At 38.4% G+C, this 25,898-nt stretch overlaps 2 protein-coding genes across 3 annotated transcripts; both read left to right on the top strand.

Moving 5' to 3' along the window:
- Positions 1-447: 447 nt before the first annotated feature.
- commd9 (COMM domain containing 9) lies at positions 448-5,603 on the top strand. Its single transcript, XM_038300642.1, has 6 exons — positions 448-589; positions 935-1,051; positions 2,504-2,643; positions 4,318-4,352; positions 4,935-5,038; positions 5,122-5,603. The coding sequence occupies exons 1-6, from the start codon at positions 536-538 to the stop codon at positions 5,257-5,259; spliced, it is 588 nt and encodes a 195-aa protein (XP_038156570.1). The 5' UTR covers positions 448-535; the 3' UTR covers positions 5,260-5,603.
- A 637-nt stretch (positions 5,604-6,240) lies between these two features.
- sycp3 (synaptonemal complex protein 3) lies at positions 6,241-25,711 on the top strand. Of its 2 annotated transcripts, none has more exons than XM_038300662.1 (8): positions 6,241-6,600; positions 9,072-9,153; positions 11,775-11,809; positions 15,627-15,744; positions 18,652-18,751; positions 20,961-21,059; positions 22,409-22,513; positions 25,196-25,711. In XM_038300662.1, the coding sequence occupies exons 1-8, from the start codon at positions 6,474-6,476 to the stop codon at positions 25,244-25,246; spliced, it is 717 nt and encodes a 238-aa protein (XP_038156590.1). In that variant the 5' UTR covers positions 6,241-6,473; the 3' UTR covers positions 25,247-25,711. The 2 variants fall into 2 exon arrangements, with proteins under 2 accessions (XP_038156590.1, XP_038156589.1); XM_038300661.1 differs by having other exon boundaries at positions 25,193-25,711.
- The last annotated feature ends 187 nt before the right edge of the window (positions 25,712-25,898 follow it).

Here is a 25,898-nt window from a genome sequence, read left to right as displayed (position 1 = left end):
TGCTCATTTATGTTATTCTACACCATACATTCTACCAAGTTTTTAATTTACTAGTTTTTTTATGTCTTAGAATAAATTATTATTAGAAAGAAATTTTATTGTTTACCTGGAATTATTTTTCCTCAGTATTACATAAAAAATGTTCACTGAACTTTCAAATTTGTTTTAATTTCGAGTTGCGTTTTTATTTTGAGATTTTATTTCACTTGTTTTAAAAGAACAAAGATTAAGGTTTCGTTTCTTATGTTTTTAATCAGGTCTTTCTATCTGTCTAATTATAACATGCAAATATTATTGTATGTTTTTAGATTTTATTTTGTCAAATATAATTAGACTATTTATAATTTCCGCTAACTTTTATTGTATTTCTTTTCTGTAATTGGTTTGAGTTTTCATTATTTGACTTTTCTTTTTCGTTTTATTTCCATTATTAAAGTTTTCCTCGTTGACTAACATCTAGCTTGGAACTTCAGTTCCCATAAGTCATAGCGAAACCTCTGCGTCACATGACTCTTCACCAACGTCCCAAATCAACATGGCTGCTGACTTAAGCAGCGAAGATTTCACAAACTTGCAGCTTCTTTTAAAGGTAAATAAACGCGAATTTCTCATGTTTTTAAATCATACTCAATGAAAAATAAGTCATAATCTTTTATTTGTTGTTAAATAAATATTTATCAATATAATTAAATGGATTTATCGGCTATTTACGTGTTTTAATCTGCTCTTTGCGATCAGATGATTAAAGATAATTAGGACGGAAAGTTTGACACATTGATATCAACTGTATCTTTAAAATATTCCATTTTATTTAAGTTTATTTATTGTGGTTTTAACATTTTATGGTGTTATCCGCCTGTTTGAATCTAAGGCAGCAGCTCTGTCCTCCTCCTTGTTTTTAATTTTTATGTCTTGTCTGTATTTTTTGTTTCAGGCTCCATCTAAAGATTCAGTGAGAGATGTGTGCGTTCAGAGCCACAGAGGTGTGAGCAGGAGGCTGACAGAGAATACAGCAGCTACATTCAGCATCCCTGCAGGACAGGCTGCTCAGGTAAATAACACAAACACTGGCAGCTCAGACCTGCTGTGAGTCAAGGCTGTAACTTAATGATGAAAACTATTGGGGGCCCTCTAAGGGTGGGGGCTGATGGACCTACAGTTATTCCACCTGAACACTTTCATAGGTTTTTGTATTTTCCAAAAATGAGCTTAAACACATATTTATCGAATGCTTTCCTATTGTTGAGAACCAAAATATACTGATATTTATATTTATAGATAGTTAGAGAGATGCCTTTTAGTGCATTTTATATATATAGTGCCCAAAAACATTAATGGATAAAAAAATAACGAATAGCAGCCGATCCGATGCCAAATTCATGCATCCCTAGAAGTACGTAAGTTGCAATTCCGTCCATCCATCCAGAAAAATATGGATATGCTGCATTTTAAATATAGCATAGCAGATTTTTTCTTGTAAAATTTCTGGTAAACTTGGAGATATATTTTATTGCGTGTTGCATATCTCAGTAAATCTTGTTACCCCTGCAGCTCTCCCTACTTCTCTCTGTTTAAAAAGATTTATGAACCTCTTTATTAGTATAATGATGTCAAAAAACAACATTTCAAGATATGTAGAAGCTCTGCGGTTTGATTCTGTCTGTACATTAAGAAAACGTGTTCATTTTAACCTGTAACTGGGAGTCATGGTCCTCTGAGAAGCCAAGCTTTTTTTTTAACTGGTAAAGAAGAACAAACTTTGTTTTCTCAAGCTTCTTTCATTATAATACTAACTTGCATAAACTTACAATTTGTTGCCATTTTTAGCTAAAAAATCTTCATATGTCAAACAAACAGATTCTTCAGTGGTATGATTTTTTTTAACCAACCCGTTTCCTAACTTTTACTTAGACCTCAAAGTAGCTGCTGGTTGATATTCACGGCATGCTGCTGTGTGTCTGTCCTCCAACCATGTAGCTCCTCTGTCTGCAGTGAAATGAGACAGCCAATCAGATGGCTCAAAGCAACAGATCTGATGATGTTAGACACAGAGGCGGGACACGGGGTGGCGAGAGAGAGGGGGAAAAAAACAGACTCAAAAGGCTCTGAACACTGATAGCTGCACCCAATGATTGGAAAGGGGAAAAAGCAGAAATTATTGGTGAGGACTGTCCCCTCCATGTCAAGTTGGTGGGGACATGTCCACGCCAGTCCTTCAGAAAGTTACACCTGTGCTGTAATATGCAATTCATCAGTTATGACGCAGGATGCTCAATGCAAACACAAAATCGGATAATCTCTGAGCTCTGACTTAGAAAGATTCACCCCTTATTAGGAGCTAAACTTTACACTACCAGTAGAGGATTTTAACTCTATGCAGATAAAAGATATCTGCATCCAAGGTGTTTTTTTGTTAATAATTAAATAAACTTCTTCTCAGATCTTCTACTGTCCTCAGTTCTGCTGTATGCATTCTGACCCAAACCTGTGCTTTCGATTGTAGCTAAACCAGTCCCTCCACACGCTGTCTCACCACATCCTCTTCTACAACCTGACGTCCCCGGAGCAGATCCTCGCAGTCTTTCCAGAGTCGTTCCACTCCAGCCTGAAGAACCTGATCACTAAGATCCTGCTGGAGAACAGGTCAGCCTTATGAGAACAGCCCTGAGGCAGCGTTCCTCCTCAGTCTTTAAAGGAATAGTACACCCAAAACATGATTATCCTTCATTTTCTACTCACCCCCATGCTGAACAACACTCTGGAGTACTTTTTTGATATCTCAAATGCATCTGGAGATCTGGGAGGCTTCTTGCTGTCTGCTGACAAAGGTCCATAAAAGTCCACAAAAAACGTGTCAATATTCCTCCATACTGCTCGTCCAATGTATTCCAAGAGTCCTGAGTGGGTAGCGTCCATAATTTACTCGAAACGAAGTCATTTAGAATGTTTTTAGAGCATAAACAGTAGTGTATAGGATTTCCTGAAAGCGCGCACATGCGCGATCACGACGCTATGGAAGCCGGCAGACCAAACCAGATGAAAGTGCGCATTCAGCGTCTGCTCTGCCGATAATGCAAGCGTAGAAGAAGAAATGTGCTGTTTACCTGTGCAAAGAAAGAAACAACGAAAGAAAAATGTCTGAGGACTTCAGTGTTGAGGAAGAGCATGAGTTCTTTGCCGAGCTGAATGCGCACTTTCATCCGGTTTGGTCTGCCGCGGTTTCTGTAGACTCGTGAACGCGCTTTTAGGAAGTCCTATACACTACTGTTTATGCTCTAAAAACATTCTAAATGACTTCGTTTCGAGTAAATTCTGGATGCTACCCACTCAGGACACTTGGAATACATTGGACGAGCAGTATGGAGGAATATTGACACGTTTTTTGTGGACTTTTATGGACCTTTCTGCCTCGGGCGCCATAGACCTCCATTATTTGAATGTCAGCAGACAGCAAGAAGCCTCCCAGATCTCCAGATGCATTTGAGATATCAAAAAAGTACTCCAGGGTGTTGTTCAGCATGGGGGTGAGTAGAAAATGAAGGCTAATCATGTTTTGGGTGTACTATTCCTTTAAAGGTTTGATTATTTTCCAGGTCTGGATAAGGATAAAAAAAAAAAAAAGAGAAAACATCCTGGGGATGTTTCTTGATTTCATACATTTTGTCCACATCACATTTTCCTAAAGCAGAAACATCAAGAATGCTGAGTGAAAACAGCAGCTTCTTATTGGTGTATAATAATTTCACATGTTTTAATTAGCTAAATCACACAGTGATGCTTTTGAAACTGAATGAATACACACAGATCCATTTAAATAACCTTTAAATTCAGGGTTTGGTTTAGCTCTAAATACCGAATAAAGAACAATTCAAAATTTTCACATGTTGAAACCTAAACAAACCAAATAAAAGATACCAGAGTTTAGACATATAAACCCAGCCTCTGTTTAGATACACCGTCTGTTGTTGGAGGTCAAGAATTAAATGTTATAAATGAAGCTGATTTAAATTAGCAACAAAAAAAAAACATTAAATGACTCTTTATCACAGTCAAGGTTTAAACTTTATTTTTAAATACCCAGAGTGTCATTAAATCTGCAGCCTAGAAAGGTTTGATACTTTATTTTTAACGTGTTGGAACCTGCTGTGTCCCGCTGCTCTGGGTAGCATTAGTTTAACTTTTTTTAGTGCTAGCCAGGAGCAACACATATCAGTGTATAACGTTATCTAAAGATATCAGTTATTCTCACATGATCATGAATTAAATTAGAGATTAACTCAGGGTTATGACCTCATCATGTTTCCTGTTGATTTTCAGCCCAGCGTGGAGGACAGAAGCTCTAAGTCATCAGGGTGAGTAGACTTCTATTTACCGTCTGTGTGAGAACAGCTGATCTTTAAAGCTTCTGGCTCTCGTCTCTGTTAAAAGAGTCCAGGAACCAGGAGACTCTGATGCATCAGTTGTGGAGGAGCTCTGCTGAACCTTCCAAGCAGACGGCTTTATTTGGCCTTCAATAGGAGCTGCAGCGTTGCTGCTTCCTAAGTCATTATCTGTAGGGATGCAAAGCACTGATGTAAAAGTTTGGGTCGACATCCCATAATAAAGTTGCCATCATGGCTGTTAACTAGCATGTACTCATGCATCCGTACCCTTTTGCTTCTCTGCTTTAGATAAACTCCCACAATCCCCTGCAATGACAACCACATGACCAAACCCTGCATGACCAATCGGCTCCTCTCCCCAGAAACTGGGTGGAAATTAACCTTGTTCGTATCGGCGCAGTTTTTCTTATCAGACCGATAATTTTTTTTTTTTATGAGCGCCGTTGGCAGATAACGATGTAGATGTGGATATATCAAGCATCCCTGATCGTGTTTATCCAAATGAAAGAGTGCCTATTTGAATACAGACCGAATGAATGTTTTTGTCTGCAGTCTCCCTCCCTCAGCTAAAGGAGCTGGACTGGAGAGTTGACTTGGTGACTGGTTCTGACTCAGTGAGTCGGATGGCGGTGCCAACCTGCTTGGTTCAGCTGAAGGTGAGAACCTGAAAGGTTACCTGCAGATGTTGCCTTTCCTCACGCTGAGCCTGAGCTCCTGAGTCCACCTTTTTTCTTCTCAGATGGAGGATCCGTGTCCGACAGCAGGTGGGGATTCTGTCTCCACGGTTACAGTGGAGCTGGGCAGGGAGTCGCTGGACACCATACTGGACGGACTGGGGCGCATCAGAGACCAGCTGTCTGTGGTGGCTGGGAAGTAAGGCGGTTCTCTACAGCTTTGTCCTCTGGTGCCTGTTTGGACTAAAAGTTTTCAGCTGTAGGTGGTTTACACCAAAAAATGAGGATGATGTTATTTTTCTCCACATGGGTCCAGTAGGCTGATTGTTCTGATTATTTTTATTATTATTAATGAATGAGAGCAAAAACCTTCTGCTCCTCTTTATCTGTAGATTGTTGTTAGACCACGATTTCTTAAAATCATTGTTTCACATACTGTATTTTTGTCTTTTATTCCACTCTAACATAATTTGTTTGCAAAAGTAATTTGTTTCTGTTTGTACTGATATGAAAATAAACTAATAACACAGTCAGTCTCTTTTATCCACTCCTGTTTGAATGTATTTTGATTCAGTTGAGGCTTCAGATAAACCCTACACCTCCTGATCTCAGGGTGTTCACATTGAAGTTGGATCACATTTATATTATGTTCAGGCTATTTATTTATTGACTTTATGGCACAAAACAGATTTAATCTATAAAGATTTGGTAATTTTGCAATCATCCAGCTTTCATACCTTCTTATTCTTGTAAGGTTGGGGAAGAAGTTGGGGTCTGGTTTCTTTGCTTCTGTCTTTTGGCAAATGACATCAAGCAGACCATTACAGGGTCACTGATATAATCAGGGCAAACAAGTTATGATTCTTGGGATTACTGGGACTCTTAAGCCAGTTCAGTGAACATTGTCTCCTTTTAAAGGGGAATTTCTCAGTTTCATCAGATGTTGTTTTTTTTTTTATTATTATACAGCAGGAAATTTTTAAACAGATATTATTTAAAAAGTTAAAATTTTTATTTTTTATCTATTCATTATATAGGATGAAGGAGCATAGTGAAACTATTTCTTGTGTGGATTGGTACAGATATTAGATTTATTTAAAATAAATGTAGTAAAAAGAACCTGGAGCTCCCCCTGCTGGACAGAAAAGGTACAGTCCACTGCGCGCGCTCCCGCCGCAGCACCCTTTGAGCGGGAAACGGTGGAGTTGAAGCTGGTTAATCACCTTGCTAAGTGTAGGTTAATTTATTTAAACAAGCGAGCGTAAGGAAACCGTCTTAATTAACCTTGTAATTAGAGCCCCGTTTAAATCTTTACTCGAAGGCATTTTGTATGCCTATTTGGAGCTTTTATTAGCCTGGGTTAACATTAGTTTTCGTGAAACAATTCGGAATTTTTCCACTCTCCGAAATTTTCAAAATGGCGACAGCAAGAAGGCAGCTGAATAAAAAGCGAATGGACGATAAAACGGAGAAAAATGCTTATGATTTTACCCCAGAAGATGAAAAAAAGGAGTTGAGCGGGTCAGACGATGATGTGAGAGAAGGTAAGCTAGCTGACTCGGACTGAAGATGGTGTCTGATTCAGACCTTGTGTAAAACCAGAAGGACTTCTATTTAATAACTCTGAAATGGTGCAAGCTAATTAAAGGTAACGAAAGAGATGTCATTTTTCATTCGATGGATTTACATTATACTTTGGGATTTTAATCATTTATCAATATTTCGGGCAAAGTAAGAACCCTTATCATGCTTTATCTGAAATATACAATTAAAAACTTAATTAAAAGTGTTAGAAATACATAAATTAAATACTATATATATATATATTTGTTCATTTTCAGATTGAACATCATAACCTGAACAGTAAAAGCTGAACTGCTTTTAAATACCAAATAACCAAACTGATATTCCTTAATGGGTGATATCCACTATTAACTGACATTTTTTAAAATGCATTTTTCTTCTATTCGTGACACCATGGAAAAATATTAGGGCCAGACTAAGAGAAAAATAATAATGACAATAAAGTCAAAGTATTTCAACTTAATTATCCTAATATTACAATAATAAAGTCAATGTGTTTTGAGAATAAAGTTATGATAGAATAAAGACATCTGATTATTAGTTCTTTCACAAAATAAATCTTCAAACATTATCTGATCAGCACAAACTACCAAACGGCAATCTGAGCACAGTTTGTATACAAAATAATAATTTGATGCTGATGGACTAAAAGGTATAACAAAGGTATAAGTATAACAAGAGACAGAAAGCTGTGTATAGCTTTGTAAAATTCGCAACAGTCTTAATTTAATTTCTGTTCCAAATAAACTTCCCACAATTCTGTCCTGTATTACGGTTTAAGTCATTTTTTGCAAGAAATGCCTGGTAATACGACAACGAAACCTCAAAATGATGGATTTAAACAGAGATTGTTAACGGTCCAGATTGTTATCGGCCCAGTTTAAGTTATGGGACTGATGCTCACATCTTAAAACAATGGCCAACATTGGCTGATTGAGACCCTGATGTCAGTATATAGAAGTATTTAAAGACAAAAGGTTTAATCTTAGAATAACCCAGAAAACGCTTTATCTGATTGGAAAGTAGGACTGAAACAATGTGCTGGTGAAGATTCTCAGTCATCCAGGTCATAGTCATTTCAAAAAAATTATAAAACAATCCACTGGACTTTGTTTCCAAGTTTCAAGACGTTTCACTTCCCATCCAGGAAGCTTTTTCAATTTAAAATGACAGAAATAGCATTAAATTCGAGGCTACTGTTTGGGCTACTGTATATAGCCTCGGATTCAACACTATTTCTGTCATTTTGAATTGTAAATACTTCCTGGATGGGAGACGAAAGGTCTTCAAACTTGGAAACAAAGTCCAGTGGATTGTTTTTTAACTTTTTTGTTTACTGGATTAATCAAGATTGATTATTAAAATAATTGTCAACTAAATTGGTTGTTAGGGTTAGGGTTAGGGTTTGAGACTGTAATATATGTAATACATGAATTTAACTGACAGAGAATCCCACTTAGAGCAGCAGATATACCAAAACCAAAAAATTATATATAAATATTTTGCATGCAAGATTTAAATAAATTTTTTCGTATGTCATTTTTATCCAGAACTCACAAGTGGAAAAGTTTTAGTTTTGCTAGTTTTAATTCTGTTAAAAGGAACCTTTTGCTATCCGATTATTTATTGAATAATAAAAAAAATGATCGACAGATTAATCAATTTGCAAAATAATTGCTAGTTGCAGCCCTATTGAAAATGTTCTGCTGTCTCATTTGTTTCAGTTTCATCTTGCGTAACTCTTAAACAAGTCTGGCTTTGTGTCAAAATAAACCTGAAATTGCATGAATAATGGAAAGAAAATGGGTTTAAAGTGGTCCTAAGTTAAGGGTTGTAATTGAACGTTACTTCGACATCATTGACTTTAGAAAAACATACTGGATCCCTGATGTAGACAATGTTTGACTCAGTTGTCAATGTAAATCCTTCAACAGGTCGAGATTTTTAAAGGAAACAGTCGTTATTCTGGTTGTTGAGGTTCTGCACCATATTTAGAAAAGTTTTGGACACCTGCTTTGGATGATCCAACTGATAGCACCCAAGATGCAACACATTTCTTCCTACTGATGATACAGAAGGCATATCCCTGGCAGGCGATGTCTAGTGTGTATAAAAAACATTGTCCTCATTGTTCAGGGCTCTTCTTCATTCTTCTCTCATCTTATTTCCAGGTAAAAGCCTCGCCGCTGACCTCCGTAACCGTTTCTCTGGCTTGTTTACATCAAAGTGTCCAGTCTTATCTTCCACCTTCTCCTAAAATGATGTTATAATTGCACTGTGATAACTCTGTGGTTAAAAGGAGGTTGTCTTAACAATATATTCAAAGTTTTACAGGTTTTCATGTGTGTGAAGTCGACTAAAGCTGCCGTGACATCTGATGGAAATGCATACTGATTCAGACTAAATACCTGATTCCTGTTTTTGTCCAAAGATGAAACTCCGATTGTTGACAAGCTGACAAAGAAGAGGCCTGCATCCAATTTCGATGAGGAGGCGACAGCGTGTGGCATGGGGTACTTTATTCATTACATCAGTCTACTGCACACAGTAACCTAATGTTTGTAACAAGTTATTAATATTATAATTAAATATCAAGTTATTTATACTAGTTAAAGGTACAGAAAGTACATGTCTGAGTGTCTTAACTCCTTAGATTCACTTCAAAACAGATTCCAGCTTCTATATTAAATTATTAATGGTTTGATGATAGATTTGACTCTAATCATAATCAACTAATTTTCAAAAAAGTATGCAATCACAAAAGGGTTGTGTGAATTGATAAAATTTGTTACGGCTGAGCGGATCTTTTCTTAGATAAAGGTTTGGTTCGGACGTTGCCAGTGGTTTCAATGCTCGCTGTGCCCAGGGGTACGTTTCAGGAAGCAGATTTAGCAGATTCAGACTCAAACCGCAACTCTAAATTGGTTTAGCCCAAGCTCGGGAACTCTGTATTCAGTTTCACAAAAGCTGATACCAATTAGTTCAATAAATTTGAACTAGGTCCACTCAGAGTTAAGTGCGTGGGCAACAAGTTTAAAAAGCCATAATCAGTGAAGTCACCATGGCTTCAGAAAGTGAATATTTCAGCCCACTGGAACTAGAGATTTTAATGCAGAAATGCAAAAAAAAATAAAAACAAAAAAGGGGAGGATGTGTTTAAAAGACAGAGAAACAGCAGCTACTGCTACAAAGGAGTGGAAGGTGGCGAAGGAGAAGATTGTTGCTCCAGTTAATGCGTAAGTTTATATGAAGTGGGCTATGGCAGGCCGTTTTTGCATTTATTAAAAGCACTCCACTCTGGTGCTCCATTTGTAGATCAATAAAATAAGATTATTCCTGATCTAAATCACTAAACCTAGCTGTAACAATATATTTTCTGAAATACATTTTTGTTGTAGAAATTGAATTTTAGAAAGTAAAAAAAAAAAAAAAAAACTAAATTATAATAGAAAGAATAAAGTTTTATACATAGATAAATGTTTGCAAATTTTAAGTGTCCTTTCTGAATTTTATCAGCTTTATGATATCTGAAAAACATTTATTCAGTTAAAATAATATAAATGCTGACCACTGATAAGAGGAATGTGGAGATCTGAAATTAATTTCTAGACATCCAGAATGTTTATTCTAGATGTGGAGAATTTAGTTTGAAATGGTCATTTATACAAAGAAAAAAATGTTTTTTCAGATATCAGGAATACATGTTCAGTAAAACAAATGCATATCTAAACGGCTGCAGCGTTTGTTACCGTGGAAAAACCTGCTTCTGTCCAGGTTAGCTCTGTGGAGAATGTTACTACAGCGACTGAAACAGGTTGAGGAAACTGGCCATTTCTCAATATGTGTACTTGTGCGTTATCGTGTGCTTGTGAAACATCGTCATCCTCAGCCCTAATATTGTTCCAATTCACAAGATCAGCAGACCGAGAACGGACAGAGTCCCCGGATGCTTTTCTCTTCCCCCCCTCTTTACCCAGCGTGCATCAGAGCAGACCTGTCTATTGTTGAGATTGACAGCTGTCCCAGCATGCACTGCAGCAGCAGCAGCTTTCAATGGAGCGCTCACAGAGCTCAGAGTATGAAGTTAAATGTTCTCTTTCTGTTGCTGTTCAATAAAAGTACGTTTTAAGATAATTTGAGGCGAGAATATTATACTTTAAAGGGTCACTATATGGTCCATTTACCGATTTAATACGTAATTTAAAAAAAATAATTTCAGAAGTTGAGAGGACCGCAGCAACCAGCGGAGCTCCGAGGGTAATGAGCCAGGGCTAACCGCCGCCCGTCTGCAGCAACCCTCTCTCTGCATAGCCATGAGTGAAGGACCATTGCCTCGGATGGCGTTTTGTTTTATTTGGCAAAATGTTTATTTGATTTGGGTTTATCTTACTATGTTAACAATTAAATGAAAAAAGTCTAAATTAATTATTATCTAGAGACTATTAATAAATGTAGCTCCAGACGAGCAGAGCATGTGGTGACGTCAGGAGTACGCTTCTGTTCCAATTGACCCATATTTATGCTGTATGCTCACTTCTCCCAGAGTTCTTATTTTCCAGTGTTTTTTCTCAAGAACATAATTGGTGAGGACATGAGTCCGTACTCGCGTTCTAGTGAATTGAGAAACGGCTTCTCTTTGTGAACCGGAAGAGTCAGTTTCCTTGTTTTCAGGTTTAGACAACTTAGAGTTTTCTGTAAACGTGCTTCGTGATCGGACCCCAGGTAAAAAAAAAAGAAAAAAAGAAGGGCTGAGGTCTGTCTTGATTAACTATGGATAAGAAGTGGAACATAAATCCATTATTTAAAAAAAAAAAACACCCCAAGTCAAACTAGATCAGTGAGATATGACTGAGAGGGACAAATAAGAAACCGATAATTTACATTGTCTGTCAGCTTGTAGCTTTAAAAAATAGCTTTTAATGTTTTTTTGTTTATCCAACAATTTAAAAAAAGGTTATATTGGAGGATTTTCATGGCTCATCATAAAAACGTTCAGAAGTTTGTACAGGATTCTGTTTTGGGCTTTTTTTGGCAGTTTCTCTAAAGCTTTTATAATGTTTACACTGATATTAGAGTTATATCCTATTGACTGGTTTGTTTAACATGAAATTTATGTTTGTTTTTCCACATTCAGAAATGAAGTCCAGTCTATGTTGGAGAAATTTGGCGGTAAGATGATGTTTTTCTTGGTAAATCTTTGCTTAGACTGAATAATAAATAAATTGAGCCAAATTATATTGATGATATGTCACGGGGAAATGTTTATGATGAACATCTGTACAGTTAAATAACAGTGTGTAATCCACAGATCCAGAAAAAGAAATTCATTTTTGTCAATTTGATTTATGTCTGAGTTATTAATTTGTAGAGATAATCATAAACATACAGGAATTCATTCTCATTTTAAATCCTTCTAAAAATGGATTTAAAACATGTTCGCCTCACAAGACTTTCCCTTAAATTAGGGTCCTGTAATCTTACATCGACGTATTATAAATATAATCACAGCGGCTTAATACAAGTTAGAAGAGCAGAGGAAACATGAAAACATTTCCTTTGCTCAACCAGCTTTTATTCCACATGAGTCCCTCTCGGTTTCTACTAACAGTGAATTCAGCTTTTCATTGCTGCATATTTAGCTACGCTATTGTCTAGTTACAGTTGTGCTTGAAAGTTTACAGACCCTTCCATTAAGGACCCATAAAATGAGCTGCCAGTCAAATACAAAAAATGATTAAAGGAAATCATGACATTAATTTTAAACATACATATGTATACTAGGTCTGCAACTAACAATTATTTTGCTAATCGATTAATATGTTGATTATTTATTCGATTAATAACCAGATAGCAAAGGTTCCTCAAAGCAGATTTTTTTCAAATTTCTAAACATCCGCTCTAACCCTTAAATCCCTCAATCGCTATATACAGCGGGGACTATTAATCATAATAATAATAATACTTTGGACTTGTAATGCATAGGGATGGAACGGTTTATGAAAACCTTCAGAACCGTTCGGTTCGACTGTCTTGTTTCGCTTTGCGTGTGTTTTGGTCGGTTCATGCGCTGCTCCTTTTTCTCATAGGCGTCTCAAAGCGTTTACACTCCAGAGCAGAAGGTGGCGGTACCGCGACCAAAGCCAACCACCAGTAGTAAACAAGAAGAAGAAGAAGCGAAGCAGCATAACCGGGTGTAGCAGAAAAAAATCAGATGATGTGGAGAATTGTGTGGGTATGGCGAGTGGGAAAGAACAGGAGTTGGAAGACGCGCCAGCAGCACTTTATAGGTCTGCTGTATGGGACCACTTTGCATTTAGATTGACCCACGATGACGGCGGAAAGAAAGCTGTGGATAAAAGTGCAAGAGTGTGCAAGCATTGTGCAACACGTTTTGTTTATGCTAACAGCAACATGACCAACATGTCATGCTAACCCCGAAATCCCTCATACTCCGTCAGCGCTCCACTCCGCCCCGCTGCGCTCCAGACCGGCTGCTCAAAGCAAAGCCTACAGCCTCCACTGTGGCTGCCGTCCGCTCCCCTCTGAGTCCCTTGGTGATTGTAGAGGGCATGCGCAAAATCATTAAATTCAAAGCAGCAAAACATGTGGAAATGAACAATGGTTTCCACGGATCATTAAAAATTATTTCATAATTATTTTGGGATTTTTTTCATAAATTTTTATAATTTTTATAAAATTTTTTATTTTTCGGTGTAACACTAAAAAGGTGGGTTTTATGGCCACATGTAAAAGCATCCACAGTGTGTGGGGTCCTCAGGTGGCCAGGGAGAGCGTTCCACAGCCTGGGAGCAGCTAGAAAAGAAAGCCCGATCTCCCACGGAGGTTATGCGTTGAGGTCTGTGGGGTGAGAAGTTCCTTAAAGGTGACCGTTTGGACAGATGATCACTGCTTTTTTGCTCTTTTGGTCACATAACTCCTTCACTGTGCGGTGTCTGCACCATCTTTGTCATTAGTCGCTGCTGTCAGGTAGTGACAGTCTACGGCGACAGCGGGCTGATGTGACAGCAAATCCCATAATGCCTTTTCTCCATGTAAAGCATTCTGGTTTCTATCTGCCTCTTCTGAGGCCTTTCTTTTCTTCTCTTACACAGGGTTCCTGCGGGTCCTTAAAAAGTCTTAAAAGGCATTGAATTCTTCAAAATAAAACTAAGGCCTTAATTGGTATTAAAATGTCTTGAATCAGTCTTTTGTAGGTCTTAATTTTTAAAACATCATGAATAGGATTATTTTTATTACGATTTACTTTTGTAATCCAAATAAAATATTAAAATTGAAAACATTATTTTTTTATTTTAAAAAATCCTGATAGCGGAACCAATAAAAGCGTTGTTGCGGCCGGGACATTTGGGAGATGCGCCATTTACTTTTTGTTCTGGAAAATATGAGCAAGTGTAAATGTAATGAAAATTGTCTCCAGCCAAGAGTTTTCTCCATGGCTTAAACCAGGGAACATACATGAGGCTCAGTGGATTTTGTGCAAGAAGCGATCCAAGCTCGGAACAATGGGAATTAAGGCAGTGGAGTCGCACATGCGATGCGCGAAACACAAAGCGTCAAAATGGAGTTACAGAGAAACAGCCGGTCAGTTTAGTTCCACCCTTGTCTCTGCAACGCCTCCACTTATCACCAAATCAAACATACTAAGAAAACGATACAAAGAAAAATAGCTGCAAAAAGACTTAGCACTGGTTATGTTGGGGCTTTAAAACTGATTTGTTTTTTGTTCCCTGCTAAAACAAAGTTTGTGAATTCAGTTAAATAATTGTTAAAATATATCTGTCATTTGTGTGTTTTTAGCTTTCTTCCTGTATGGGAAGCTTTTTAAAATTTGAAACATTAGTGCAGTGGTTTATATTAAAATAAACCTTTGGGTTAAGTTGTTGCAAGCAGGTTTTTCTTGTGTTTCTTGTGAATTTGGTCTTAAATTTTTATTTGAAGTGGCATTAAAAAGTCTTGAATTTAATATGCTGTAGGAACCCTGTTACACTTCATAGACACCTTTTCCTCTTATGACCCTTGGCCATTTTCAAAGACCCGCCGAGAGAAAGGTGAGCTTAAATGACTGTCTGAAACCGTAGCTCATCGCAGAAATAGGCCTGAAAGTGCGCATGCGCAGAAAATATAGCTAACGAGACGAACACGTAGGACGGCCTGACGTAAACATATCACCAGAATGATTGACAATTAGAAGGACCACTTATTTAGGTGATCCACCTGGAGATAAAAGATTGTCCTCTATAGCTTTAATAATTCATTAAAAAAGTTAAAAGTAAACCAGCCTGAACTAAAATATTGTTCAGCAACAATTTGAGGCAATAATCAGTGAAATCAGGTGTTTTCTGTAACCTTCAGGAAACCTTCAGCTTTCTGCTCCTGTTGGCAGATATGTTGGTTTACTCTTCATCAGCAACTTTTGTCCAAGACAGTTTGTTTTCTAGAAGGATAATTTTTTTATCTAAAAATTCAAAATCAATATTTTATTTTACTAAATTATCTTTCAGTAAATGTATATTTATTCTTGTTTTTTTTTCAGTTTTGTATTTAAATTAAAAGTGTGAATATCTAATTTTCTTTATTGGGAGGGTATGTTAAACTTCAAGCACAAATCTATATGTGCAAAGTGTTTAAAACTTGTTAAGTCTGTTATCTTTATTAGGGTCACAGAAAGCAAACCGGTGAGGTGGTGCAGAAAAATGATCCTCCTTTGTTCTCTTTCTGTTCAGATCCTTTTTTAGTTTTCTAATCAGTTAAATGTAGCTCCTTAAAATGCAGCATCAGAGATCTGATGGCCTAAAATGAGTCAGTCTGTGATGTATCCTCTGCTTTTAAGCAACCCCAAGCTCTGTTATAGAATAAAAACTAAAGCCTAGTGTTTGGTTCTGTTTGACTTTATGGATAAATTCTCTAATAAACACTAAATAAATGCCTCTGTGACTTTTTTTCTTAAATTTTTCTCTAATTGCAGCTGATATAAATAAAGTTATGCACGCCAAGAAGAAACGCCTGGAGTGTTTGACAAAGAACTACATGAAGGGAAGCCAGCACAAACTAGAGCAGCTTTGGACCAGCTACCATGGACAGAGGTTCTTTCTATTTTCTGAATAGTTCCCCATGTCCCCTGAAGGACAATTAAAAGCCCTTCTGATGGTGTTCACCTAAGTTTTATTTTTTGTCGGATCCCTCAGTAGTTGAATCATTTTCAGCTCCAGGTCTGATGTTTTTTTTCCATGTTGGTTTTCATTGTATTTCGTTGATCTAACACAGGTTCATCCTGAAACATTGAAAAGGTCATCTGATGTATTTTCTATTGATAGTGATCAGGTGCATATCAATGGTGTTTTATTGTCTCGGGCTGGAAACTGATTCTAGTTTCAATAATCAATTAAATTCCGATTCTCAAGATTTAGAATAAATTTTTTCTGATCTCATTTGATTTAAAGTCGTAGGGAAGTCATATTTAAATGTTAGATCATTCTGGCTTAAACATGTATATAAATGTACTCTTTATCAAATCATATTGTCCCAAAATTTTGAAAATTTCTATTTAAAAAAAAACCCTGTCTTAAAGGAATAGTACACCCAAAACATGATTAGCCTTCATTCTCTACTCAACCCCATGCTGAACAACACTCTGGAGTACTTTTTTGATATCTCAAATGCATCTGGAGATCTGGGAGGCTTCTTGCTGTCTGCTGACATTCAAATAATGGAGGTCTGTGGCGCCCGAGGCAGAAAGGTCCATAAAAGTCCACAAAAAACGTGTCAATATTCCTCCATACTGCTCGTCCAATGTATTCCAAGTGTCCTGAGTGGGTAGCATCCAGAATTTACTCGAAACGAAGTCGTTTAGAATGTTTTTAGAGCATAAACAGTAGTGTATAGGATTTCCTAAAAGCGAGCGCCTGCGAGTTCACGAGTCTACGGAAACTGCGGCAGACCAAACCAGATGAAAGTGTGCATTCAGCGTCTGCTCTGCCAATAATGCAAGCGTAGAAGAAGAAATGTGCTGTTTACCTGTGCAAAGAAAGAAACAACGAAAGAAAAATGTCTGAGGACTTCAGTGTTGAGGAAGAGCATGAGTTCTTTGCCGAGCTGAATGCGCACTTTCATCTGGTTTGGTCTGCCGCGGTTTCCGTAGACTCGTGAACGCGCTTTTAGGAAATCCTATACACTACTGTTTAGGCTCTAAAAACATTCTAAATGACTTTGTTTCGAGTAAATTCTGGGCGCTACCCACTCAGGACACTTGGAATACATTGGACGAGCAGTATGGAGGAATATTGACACGTTTTTTGTGGACTTTTATGGACCTTTCTGCCTCGGGCGCCATAGACCTCCATTATTTGAATGTCAGCAGACAGCAAGAAGCCTCCCAGATCTCCAGATGCATTTGAGATATCAAAAAAGTACTCCAGAGTGTTGTTCAGCATGGGGGTGAGTAGAAAATGAAGGCTAATCATGTTTTGGGTGTACTATTCCTTTAATATCTGTTTTTTTCCCACATTATCTCATGCAGGCCAGTTAGTTATTCCTCAGCCTGAACACCTAAATTCGGCCAATCATATATCAAGGATCATCTGTCAATCAAAAGTTTTCCATCATAGCATCTTGATTCTTATGTCGCAGCTAATATGCGCAACGGTTGAAATAAGAATCATTTCCTTTCCCATTGAGTTGCGTCCCAGTGTTCACGGGGATGGACGTCTGTGTCTTCGGCAGGCGTAGAGCTAACAGAACTGGCAGCGTTGCGAGGCGAGGGCTCAAACATGTACGGCTGGAAGCCTTCTACACCAAACCAAGCTTCTGCCGCCCTGGCGTCCTCTTCCACAACATCTTCGTCCCCGCTTTCCTCCTCTAAATAAAAAATGTATGACGGAGGAGACTCATCCACGACTTCCGACACTAAACTCTCCTCCTCTTGCATGTTTCCTCTGTTCATAGCGTTCCTTGACAGTGACGTTTTTGAGTCACCAATTTAGTTCTACTTGGTCCCAATGGAATTTCCCATTGGGAACCTACCAGCACCAAGTTTCTAACTGGTTAGCAAGATGGTTCCGAGACACCGACCACAACCAAACTGGCTTGCAAATCTTCCACCACAACAATCCCGCCCCCTTGATAATCGACCAATTGCATTCACTTTATTTGGGTAAAGTCGTGCACCGCACGGGAGAATTTCGAAATGCAACGGTTGGAACAGCCGCTTCCCTACAACTTTAAAATCGGATAATTGGAACCTAAAACATTTTTAGCCATTACCTGAATTACTTGACTGAGTCGTTCTGCAGTATATTGATACTGGAATTATATTTACATTCAACAGAAAATGAATAAAATGATAATAGTTACTGAAAGCTGAATGAACAGGAAGAGGCTTTTTGTTGTAAAGACAGGCTCTGTGTATGCACCCTAATGCTCTATCTCTCCGGTTATTTTCCCTGAAAAGAGATCACTCAGTACAAACTCTTTAAATAACACTTCCTAACTTGTATGCATTAAATAACCAGGAGACATGACAACATATTCTGATAGAAATTGTAATCTTACTCAGATCAGAGAAATAGCTTAGAATTACAGAAGGTAGCTGCTCACCTCTCAGGAAGTGGCCCCGATTAACAGTTAAAAAGGCATTTTATACATCTCCAGTCTACATCATCTTATTTTACATCATACATGTTAGCAGATGATTAGACCAAAATATATTATATATAATATAGATCAAAATAGGACAACGCTCTCATTCCATTTCCAAATCTTTGCCACATACAAATTAAGATTATAACTGTATATCCAGACAGAGGAACTGTCTTAATTAGATTAAAACGTCAGTTCTAGAGCAACAGACAGCCAATACCAGGGTGTGATAAACTCACACATCTTCAATGACAATTAACCTAACATTGTAAAAATCGATCCTTGGTTAAAAGAATCAGTCTTTAGGAGTTAATATGAGAATCAATTCAAATGTTTTTTAACACCTCTTTGTGCAGGAAGAAGACGACTCAGCAGTACCAGCAGCAGGTCTCCTGTGCACTGCAGCAGTGGGAGGCTGAGGCTCAGCGAGCTGAGGAGCAGGAGGAGAAGCTCAATGTTAGTTTTTTCTCACTTGGTCAAAAATATCCCAGGATGGTTTTATGAAATGTATACAACGCAGACATAGGGGACGGGAGTCAACATCTCCACGCCATGCATTTGTTCTGCCTAGCCACTGAGTCCAATCTGAACAATTTAACAAATGAGACTCGCCTAATGTAGTGGCTGGGCGGAACAAATATCTGGTATGGAGATGACTTGTACTCGGTATCTCTGACACAGTTTAATTGTAAAACACGTCAAATTAATTTTTTTGGCTTCAAACTTCTGGTCCTGTTATGGCTACTTCAGATTCATCAGAAGTAGTGTTGGGGGGGGAAAATTCTCTCAAGTTTATGGTCTTTTTTTATTTATTTTTTTCCCCAATACTAATATTTTTTCAGCAAGTTGTTTGTTAAAAAGAAAAATCTAAACCTGAAGAAGTCTTCTCCCCCCCCAGAACACTGGCCCAAATTTAGCTCCATATGGGTAGGCCCCCCTTTTTTAAAATTTTTTTTAAATGTTTTATTCATAGTCTGTCTCAGTTTGCTATAAACTCAACCTCTGTTATCAAACCGATCAAACCTGGCTGGTTTATTTTACCATTCAGAGACTATCTTCTCAAAGCGGATATGTTTTACTTTGCCTTTTCTGCGTTTCGCACTTCCTGTCAGGATCATAACATTGCCGTCTGCGTAGATCCGACCCAAACAGACTCCACCCAGGCCGACCTCAGTCAGAACTTAGCAGCAGGGCTGCAGAGAATCTGAGCAGCCCCTGCATCTTAATCATGACCTCATTCAATATGATTTTACATCGGACACCAAATCCGGGCTTTTACTTTGAAAAAAACAAAAACTAACTCATATTTGGTTTCACTGCAGCAGGGCTGATGGCACCCTCACAGCTCTTTTTGTCATCCCAGCAGCTTTGTTGTTGTCTAGCGCCCCTTTCAACATGGCAGCAATTACTTTTTACATTTTCTTTGAGCAGCTGGTCGATCTGTTTCAAACTAAGAATATTTTCAGTTGCACTATTGAAAAACTAGGTGACATGTGACCAGATCTTTGCATTTTGGAGCCGAATCCAGCTACTGCTTCCTCCGAAGGCCAGATTCATAGCGCGGCGCCAAGGCCTGTTGGAGGACTCCTTGTTATGCGGCCGACAAATGCCTCCTTCTTTTTGCCTGTTTTAAAGGACATGTGTATCCTATGTAGTCTTGGGTATCCTGTGATTCATTGCGAGTCCAAGCAAGCCGGATGCACAGTGCTCAGAGGAAAACTAAAAATACTGCAGAACTTTGGTGAATATTTTAAGTGCAGTTTAATATAATACAATTACGTGAATAGTTCCATCTGAAATTAATGAGAATAGATGTAATAAACGGTTATTGAGTCAGATATGAGGTGGGTAATGTTTGGTTTATTGAAAGGTTTTTATCTGTGTAAGTGGGTTTGGCTGACATTTCAGCTCAGATTCCAATAACTTTGCAGTGTGATGACTATAAATCTGATGTCCCTGATGACGGTACTGCTGGTGAAACTGCTCAGAAATGTTATGGCACCCAGAACGAGAAGTTCGGCATCCATTTTTTTTTCTTGTTTTGTGTGTCAACACTCACAGTTGCTAGGCAACAGAGCGTGTAGGTGGTGAAAGCCGGGGAAGGCTGGACCTGTTTTAATCTATAGCCGAAGTTTCTGGGCCTCCTTATTTTTATGGACCTCCAAGGACCCGGTATAGATAGACCGAGTCCTTGGAGGATGCAGCCTCTGAAACCCCTACACAGACTTTAACCGTGGATCATGTTCAGCTGAGACACAGCAGATGGAGCTTTTTCTACATCATTTCAAACATAAACGTGGTGTCGGTCCAGCGTATTAGGTTGTTTTTAAATATGTCTACTTCACCAGTAATGCATCTCTTTCCTGTGTGGTCATGAACTCCAGCAGATTGCATTGCTCTCCATGGTTCCCGTTCAGCCAGTAGGAAGTAGGACAGAATGATGTTTGTAAGAACTTTCCATCGGTTCTGCTAAGAAAGACCAGAGATGCAAAGAATATCCAAGAAAACCTAAACAGAGCAACATATCTTTTGAGGTGTTTGTAGAAAATGTGTTTGAAAATTGCATCTAGGCTTCTCTCCATTATGTGGATAATTTTATTGCGCCAGAAAACAAAGTTGGCTTGTTTCAACAAAACCCTCTGATTTCTGCTTCCTGTGTTCACAGAATTTGTTCCGGCAGCAGCTGAAAATCCTGCAGCAGGCCCGAGCTGTGCAGAACCAGAAGCTGAAAGCTGTCAGAGAGCTGTACGAGCGGTTTCTGCAGGTGGGTCGTTTCATGTTTACAAAACAATCTTCATCTAATGGGATTTTATTTCATAAGTAGATCAGAGTTGCTTGCAAAATATTTTCTTCCGGTTAAGTCAGGTAGGAGAACTTATGCCAGCCTTTTCAAGGATTAAGATGGAGAGAAAAGACCCACCTTTATCTCGTTTCACCGTTTCAAACCGGAGTCAGTCAAGCTTCCCTTTACGGCTCCAAGTTGTCCACAATGCTGCATACAGAAATGTTGCATAAAGCAACAGAGGAAAGGAAGAACTCCCTTTTACCAGAAAGAAACCTCCAGTAGAGCCAAGCTTAGAGAACCACGTCCTACTGGTGGTCTGAGAGGCACTGATGCAGGGATAGCTTTCATGTTGATAGCAGCTGCTGGATTAATGACTTTAGTTTAGGAGAACAATTAGCTCAGACACCGTGAGTCAGGTTTTAATTTAAAGAGAAGTTAGTGGAACCGGTATCTCAGCTGATGGTTCCTCAGGGAGACAGTCTGAGTCAAACAGAATCTTTGGTCTGAATGCAGCTTCTATGGAGAGAAAATAATGTATGAATGAGTAGAAAGTAGCACTGAGACGGATAGCAGCATAGAGATAGATCATAGGGCTGAAGGATTTATCAATAAAAGTTATTAAGATTTATAAGCCATTCAGCCCTAATAGGTCAGGATAACCTGAGCCTCTAACTAGTAGCATCACCAAACAGGAAGTGGATTAGAACTCGACAATGGGGGCGTGCAGGTGGCGCAATGGTTAGTGTGCATGACCCATGTACAGAGGCCTTAGTCCTCAATGCAGCCGACCCGGGTTTTTTGATCCTTTGCTTCCTCTTCCCCTCTCTCATACCCTCTTTCCTGTCAGCCTACTGTCAGAAAAAACGAGCCACTAGTGCCGTAAAAACTCAAAAAAATAAAAACCAATAAACTGGATGTTGGTTCTAGGAGGCTGATCATTAACAGATCTGCTTCCTGTTCTCCTCCTGTCGATTACGATTGGCTTTCCATGAAAGAAGGTACATTATTTAGATTTTTTTCTGGGTTAAGCTGAAAGCCAGTAAAAAATTGGTCAAGGCCTGAAAATATGATCTCCTCTTAATTCTGATCAGAACTTCAGTGTTTTAAATTCTTTTTAGTGAATTTCTGCTGTGTTCTAGTTAATGAATATTTTAATGATCATTTTATTGGTTAATAAATGAAATTAAAGTGACAGATGATGAACATCAACTGGCTAAAGAAGAGCTTAAAGTCGGTGTGTGACTGGAATGAACCTTGGAACGTTTGTCTGAGAGGAAATCCTCTGGGAATTAGAAAGAAAAGATTCAATTTTCTCCTCTTGCCTTCAGAACATGGAGGAGGTGGAGAAGAGCCACGAGATGTTTCTGCAGGGAACGCAGCAGGAGCTGAGGAAGGAGATGGCCACCCTGCAGAAGAAGATTCTCATGGACACAGTGAGTTCAGTCCATTTGGGGTTTAAACCATTTTGGTTTCTGAAATGTTGTAATATGCAAAATTATGTATGATTTAAAAATAAGCCCAAGATCTATGGGGGAAGATCAGTACTACAAAACAGTAGTTACATAAGTTATCAAATAATTCATTAAATGTTTCATTCATTTATTAAAACAGGAAATAAATAGAGAATGATTTTATTAAAAAAAGGAGGCGGGCCGCCTTCATAGAAACCCTGATTTCTGATTGGCTGCTTTTCTTTGACTCCAAAGTCAATATAATAAAAGATGGAACTGACTTTGATGAGGTGTTGCTATTGATTTGCTGCATTCTGGATGAGCAGCTCCAGTCTCTTTGTCCTGCAGCAGGATCAAAGTTAGCCCCACCCGCCTGTTCATGTTATCACATTAACTTTTAAAATACACCACCCCTCCAGAAAAATCCTGATAAAGCCGGGTATATACTGTTCAATTTTTTTCAGCCGTTGCACGCAGCTACAGCTCGCACTGTACGAAGAAATTGCAGGGTTTCGTCTTACAGTAAGACCAATGCTTTATAACGATAGCATTTTTCTTTGTGTCACTGTGCAGATTAGCTGCCAAAGCACCACTTAGTGTGAACTTTGAGCAGAAGCCATTGCGTTCTTTTTACATGGGGGTCGGCAACCCGTGGCTCCGGAGCCGAATGTGGATCTTTAGCGTCCCCACCTTTCGGCTCCCTGGAGCTTTTTAAAAATTTATGAAAATCGATTTTTTTTTTATTTTTTTTTTTTTTTTATATGGTGTGCAGGAGGTCGAACAAAAATGAATTATGTTTTCCAATGCTGTAAACATTTGTATAATAAATATACTAAAAAGTTTATTTGCGTCATAGCCATAGAGATCAGCTGTCATAACTTGTAACCAGCGAGGCGCGGTGCCAGGCAAAGGAAGATAGCTGATGAGAAAAGAGGATTCAAAGAATGGACTGTATTGCTTTTTTTTTTGTTGCTTTTTGTTGCGATTGCAGAACTTCCGTATAAATTAGAGGAGAGCAAAGTTAGATTTAAGAAGTAGATTGCATTTCCAAACTCCACTACTGCTGCTAGTTTGGTTGCAAGGATGAAAAACTGTCCACAGGTCGAACAGGTAACGCTCTGATGCAGGGATGGGAACTTTCATCCATTTTTTTCCACAAATTGTAAAAATATAAATCACACCAAGGAACGATGGTGACGGAGGATGTGGGATTTGATGGTTGGATGGATGTCAGTTCCTGCCTGGTTCCTCATGACTCAATCAACTCCTCCCAAGAGAAACACGTCCACCATAGAGAGATTCCTTTAACGTCTTTCTATAATTTCATCAATACAACAAAACCTAAACTGCACAGTGAAGCAGCGCGGTGAGAGTGTTCACTGCTCCTCCCTCACCTTATGCTGCTGTGTGACATTTGCTCCAGGATAAACATTTAATCATGAATGCTTATTATATATTTAAGCCCATGTAGTCCTTTTCTATAGCGGTATAATACATTTAGCCATATGAGGCTTAAAGGAATAGTACACCCAAAACATGATTAGCCTTCATTTTCTACTCACCCCCATGCTGAACAACACTCTGGAGTACTTTTTTGATATCTCAAATGCATCTGGAGATCTGGGAGGCTTCTTGCTGTCTGCTGACATTCAAATAATGGAGGTCTATGGCGCCCGAGGCAGAAAGGTCCATAAAAGTCCACAAAAAACGTGTCAATATTCCTCCATACTGCTCGTCCAATGTATTCCAAGTGTCCTGAGTGGTTAGCATCCAGAATTTACTCGAAACAAAGTCATTTAGAATGTTTTTAGAGCATAAACAGTGTTTCATTGTTTCTTTCTTTGCACAGGTAAACGGCACATTTCTTCTTCTACGCTTGCATTATCGGCAGAGCAGACGCTGAATGCGCACTTTCATCTGGTTTGGTCTGCCGGCTTCCGTAGCGTCATGAACGCGCCGGCGCGCGCTTTCAGGAAATCCTATACACTACTGTTTATGCTCTAAAAACATTCTAAATGACTTCGTTTCGAGTAAATTATGGACGCTACCCACTCAGGACACTTGGAATACATTGGACGAGCAGTATGGATGAATATTGACAGGTTTTTTGTGGACTTTTATGGACCTTTCTGTCTCGGGCGCCATAGACCTCCATTATTTGAATGTCAGCAGACAGCAAGAAGCCTCCCAGATCTCCAGATGCATTTGAGATATCAAAAAAGTACTCCAGAGTGTTGTTCAGCATGGGGGTGAGTAGAAAATGAAGGCTAATCATGTTTTGGGTGTACTATTCCTTTAAATAAATAGACTTTTACATTTTTGTGGCTCCAGACAGATTTATTTATTTTTATTTTTTTGCTTCCAATATGACTCTTTGAGCAGTTTGGGTTGAAAGCAAGCAGTCAAGGTAGGGTGCGCCAAAGAAAAGAAGTTCCAGAGAAAAAAAACCCCACAGACATTGAGCCGATTTAAACAAAATGCTGTGATGCGGATGCCCTGTTGAATCAACATGCATTTAGAGGGAGGTGTGTTTCCTCAAAAAGCTTTTGTTGTTCTGGAAAACTAATAGAGAGTCAGTATGTTGGGGGGGAGTAGGAGATCAGTAGATGAAATGATTGGACCTCTTATGTTCTGATGCCACATTGTTGTTTGTTTCCACAGCAGCAGCAGGAAATGGCCACGGTCCGCAAGTCTCTGCAGTCCATGCTTTTCTGATCTGCTGTCATCACCATGACAGTTCTCTTGTTTTGGATGTTATTGCTGCAACTTTATTCGTTCTTACAGTAGCAGTTAAAATTCACTTCTCAACTTTAGTTTTTGTTTGGAAAATAGGAAAATAGATATTTAAGGTCTGTTCCAGCTCTGATAATTCGTTTCAGTTGCTACAGGGAGTGCTGTTCCTTTCTTCATTCAGCTTGTTAAAGATTGACTCACTTGAGTCACTGAGTTTAATGTGAAAATAAACATGTTTCAGTCGAATTTGCTGTGAGGTTTTATTTCTATTTGTAAACATAGTGGTTATCTGTAAGATTACACCTCATGATTCAAAAGCAGTTTTTGATAAAACATGGATCCAGATGTGTTTTAACTAAATTCAATGTAAAGTGGGCTTTGTTCTTTTGAAAAATTTGTCTTTTTTCACAGATGACTTAAGTTGAAATAAATTTGCATTTTCTGAAACTTCTTATCTTGATGGGCTTTTATTTTTGGTGAAACAATTAGAAAATAGTTTTCAAGTGATTTTTTTTTTTTATACGATCGCCCGGACCTTTGCACTGGAAGAACAATCTAGAAAAAAGTGAAAATGTCTTAAATTAAGTGTATGTACCCTTAATTTGAGTAGGTAAATGAGATGGAATGAGTATTT

Source organism: Cyprinodon tularosa, unplaced genomic scaffold (assembly GCF_016077235.1).
Source record: "Cyprinodon tularosa strain WSP-4 unplaced genomic scaffold, ASM1607723v1 ctg452, whole genome shotgun sequence".
In the NCBI taxonomy this organism is placed as follows: Eukaryota; Metazoa; Chordata; class Actinopteri; order Cyprinodontiformes; family Cyprinodontidae; genus Cyprinodon; species Cyprinodon tularosa.
Note: the sequence above shows the minus strand (reverse complement) of the source record. Positions and strands in the feature narration are given on the sequence as shown.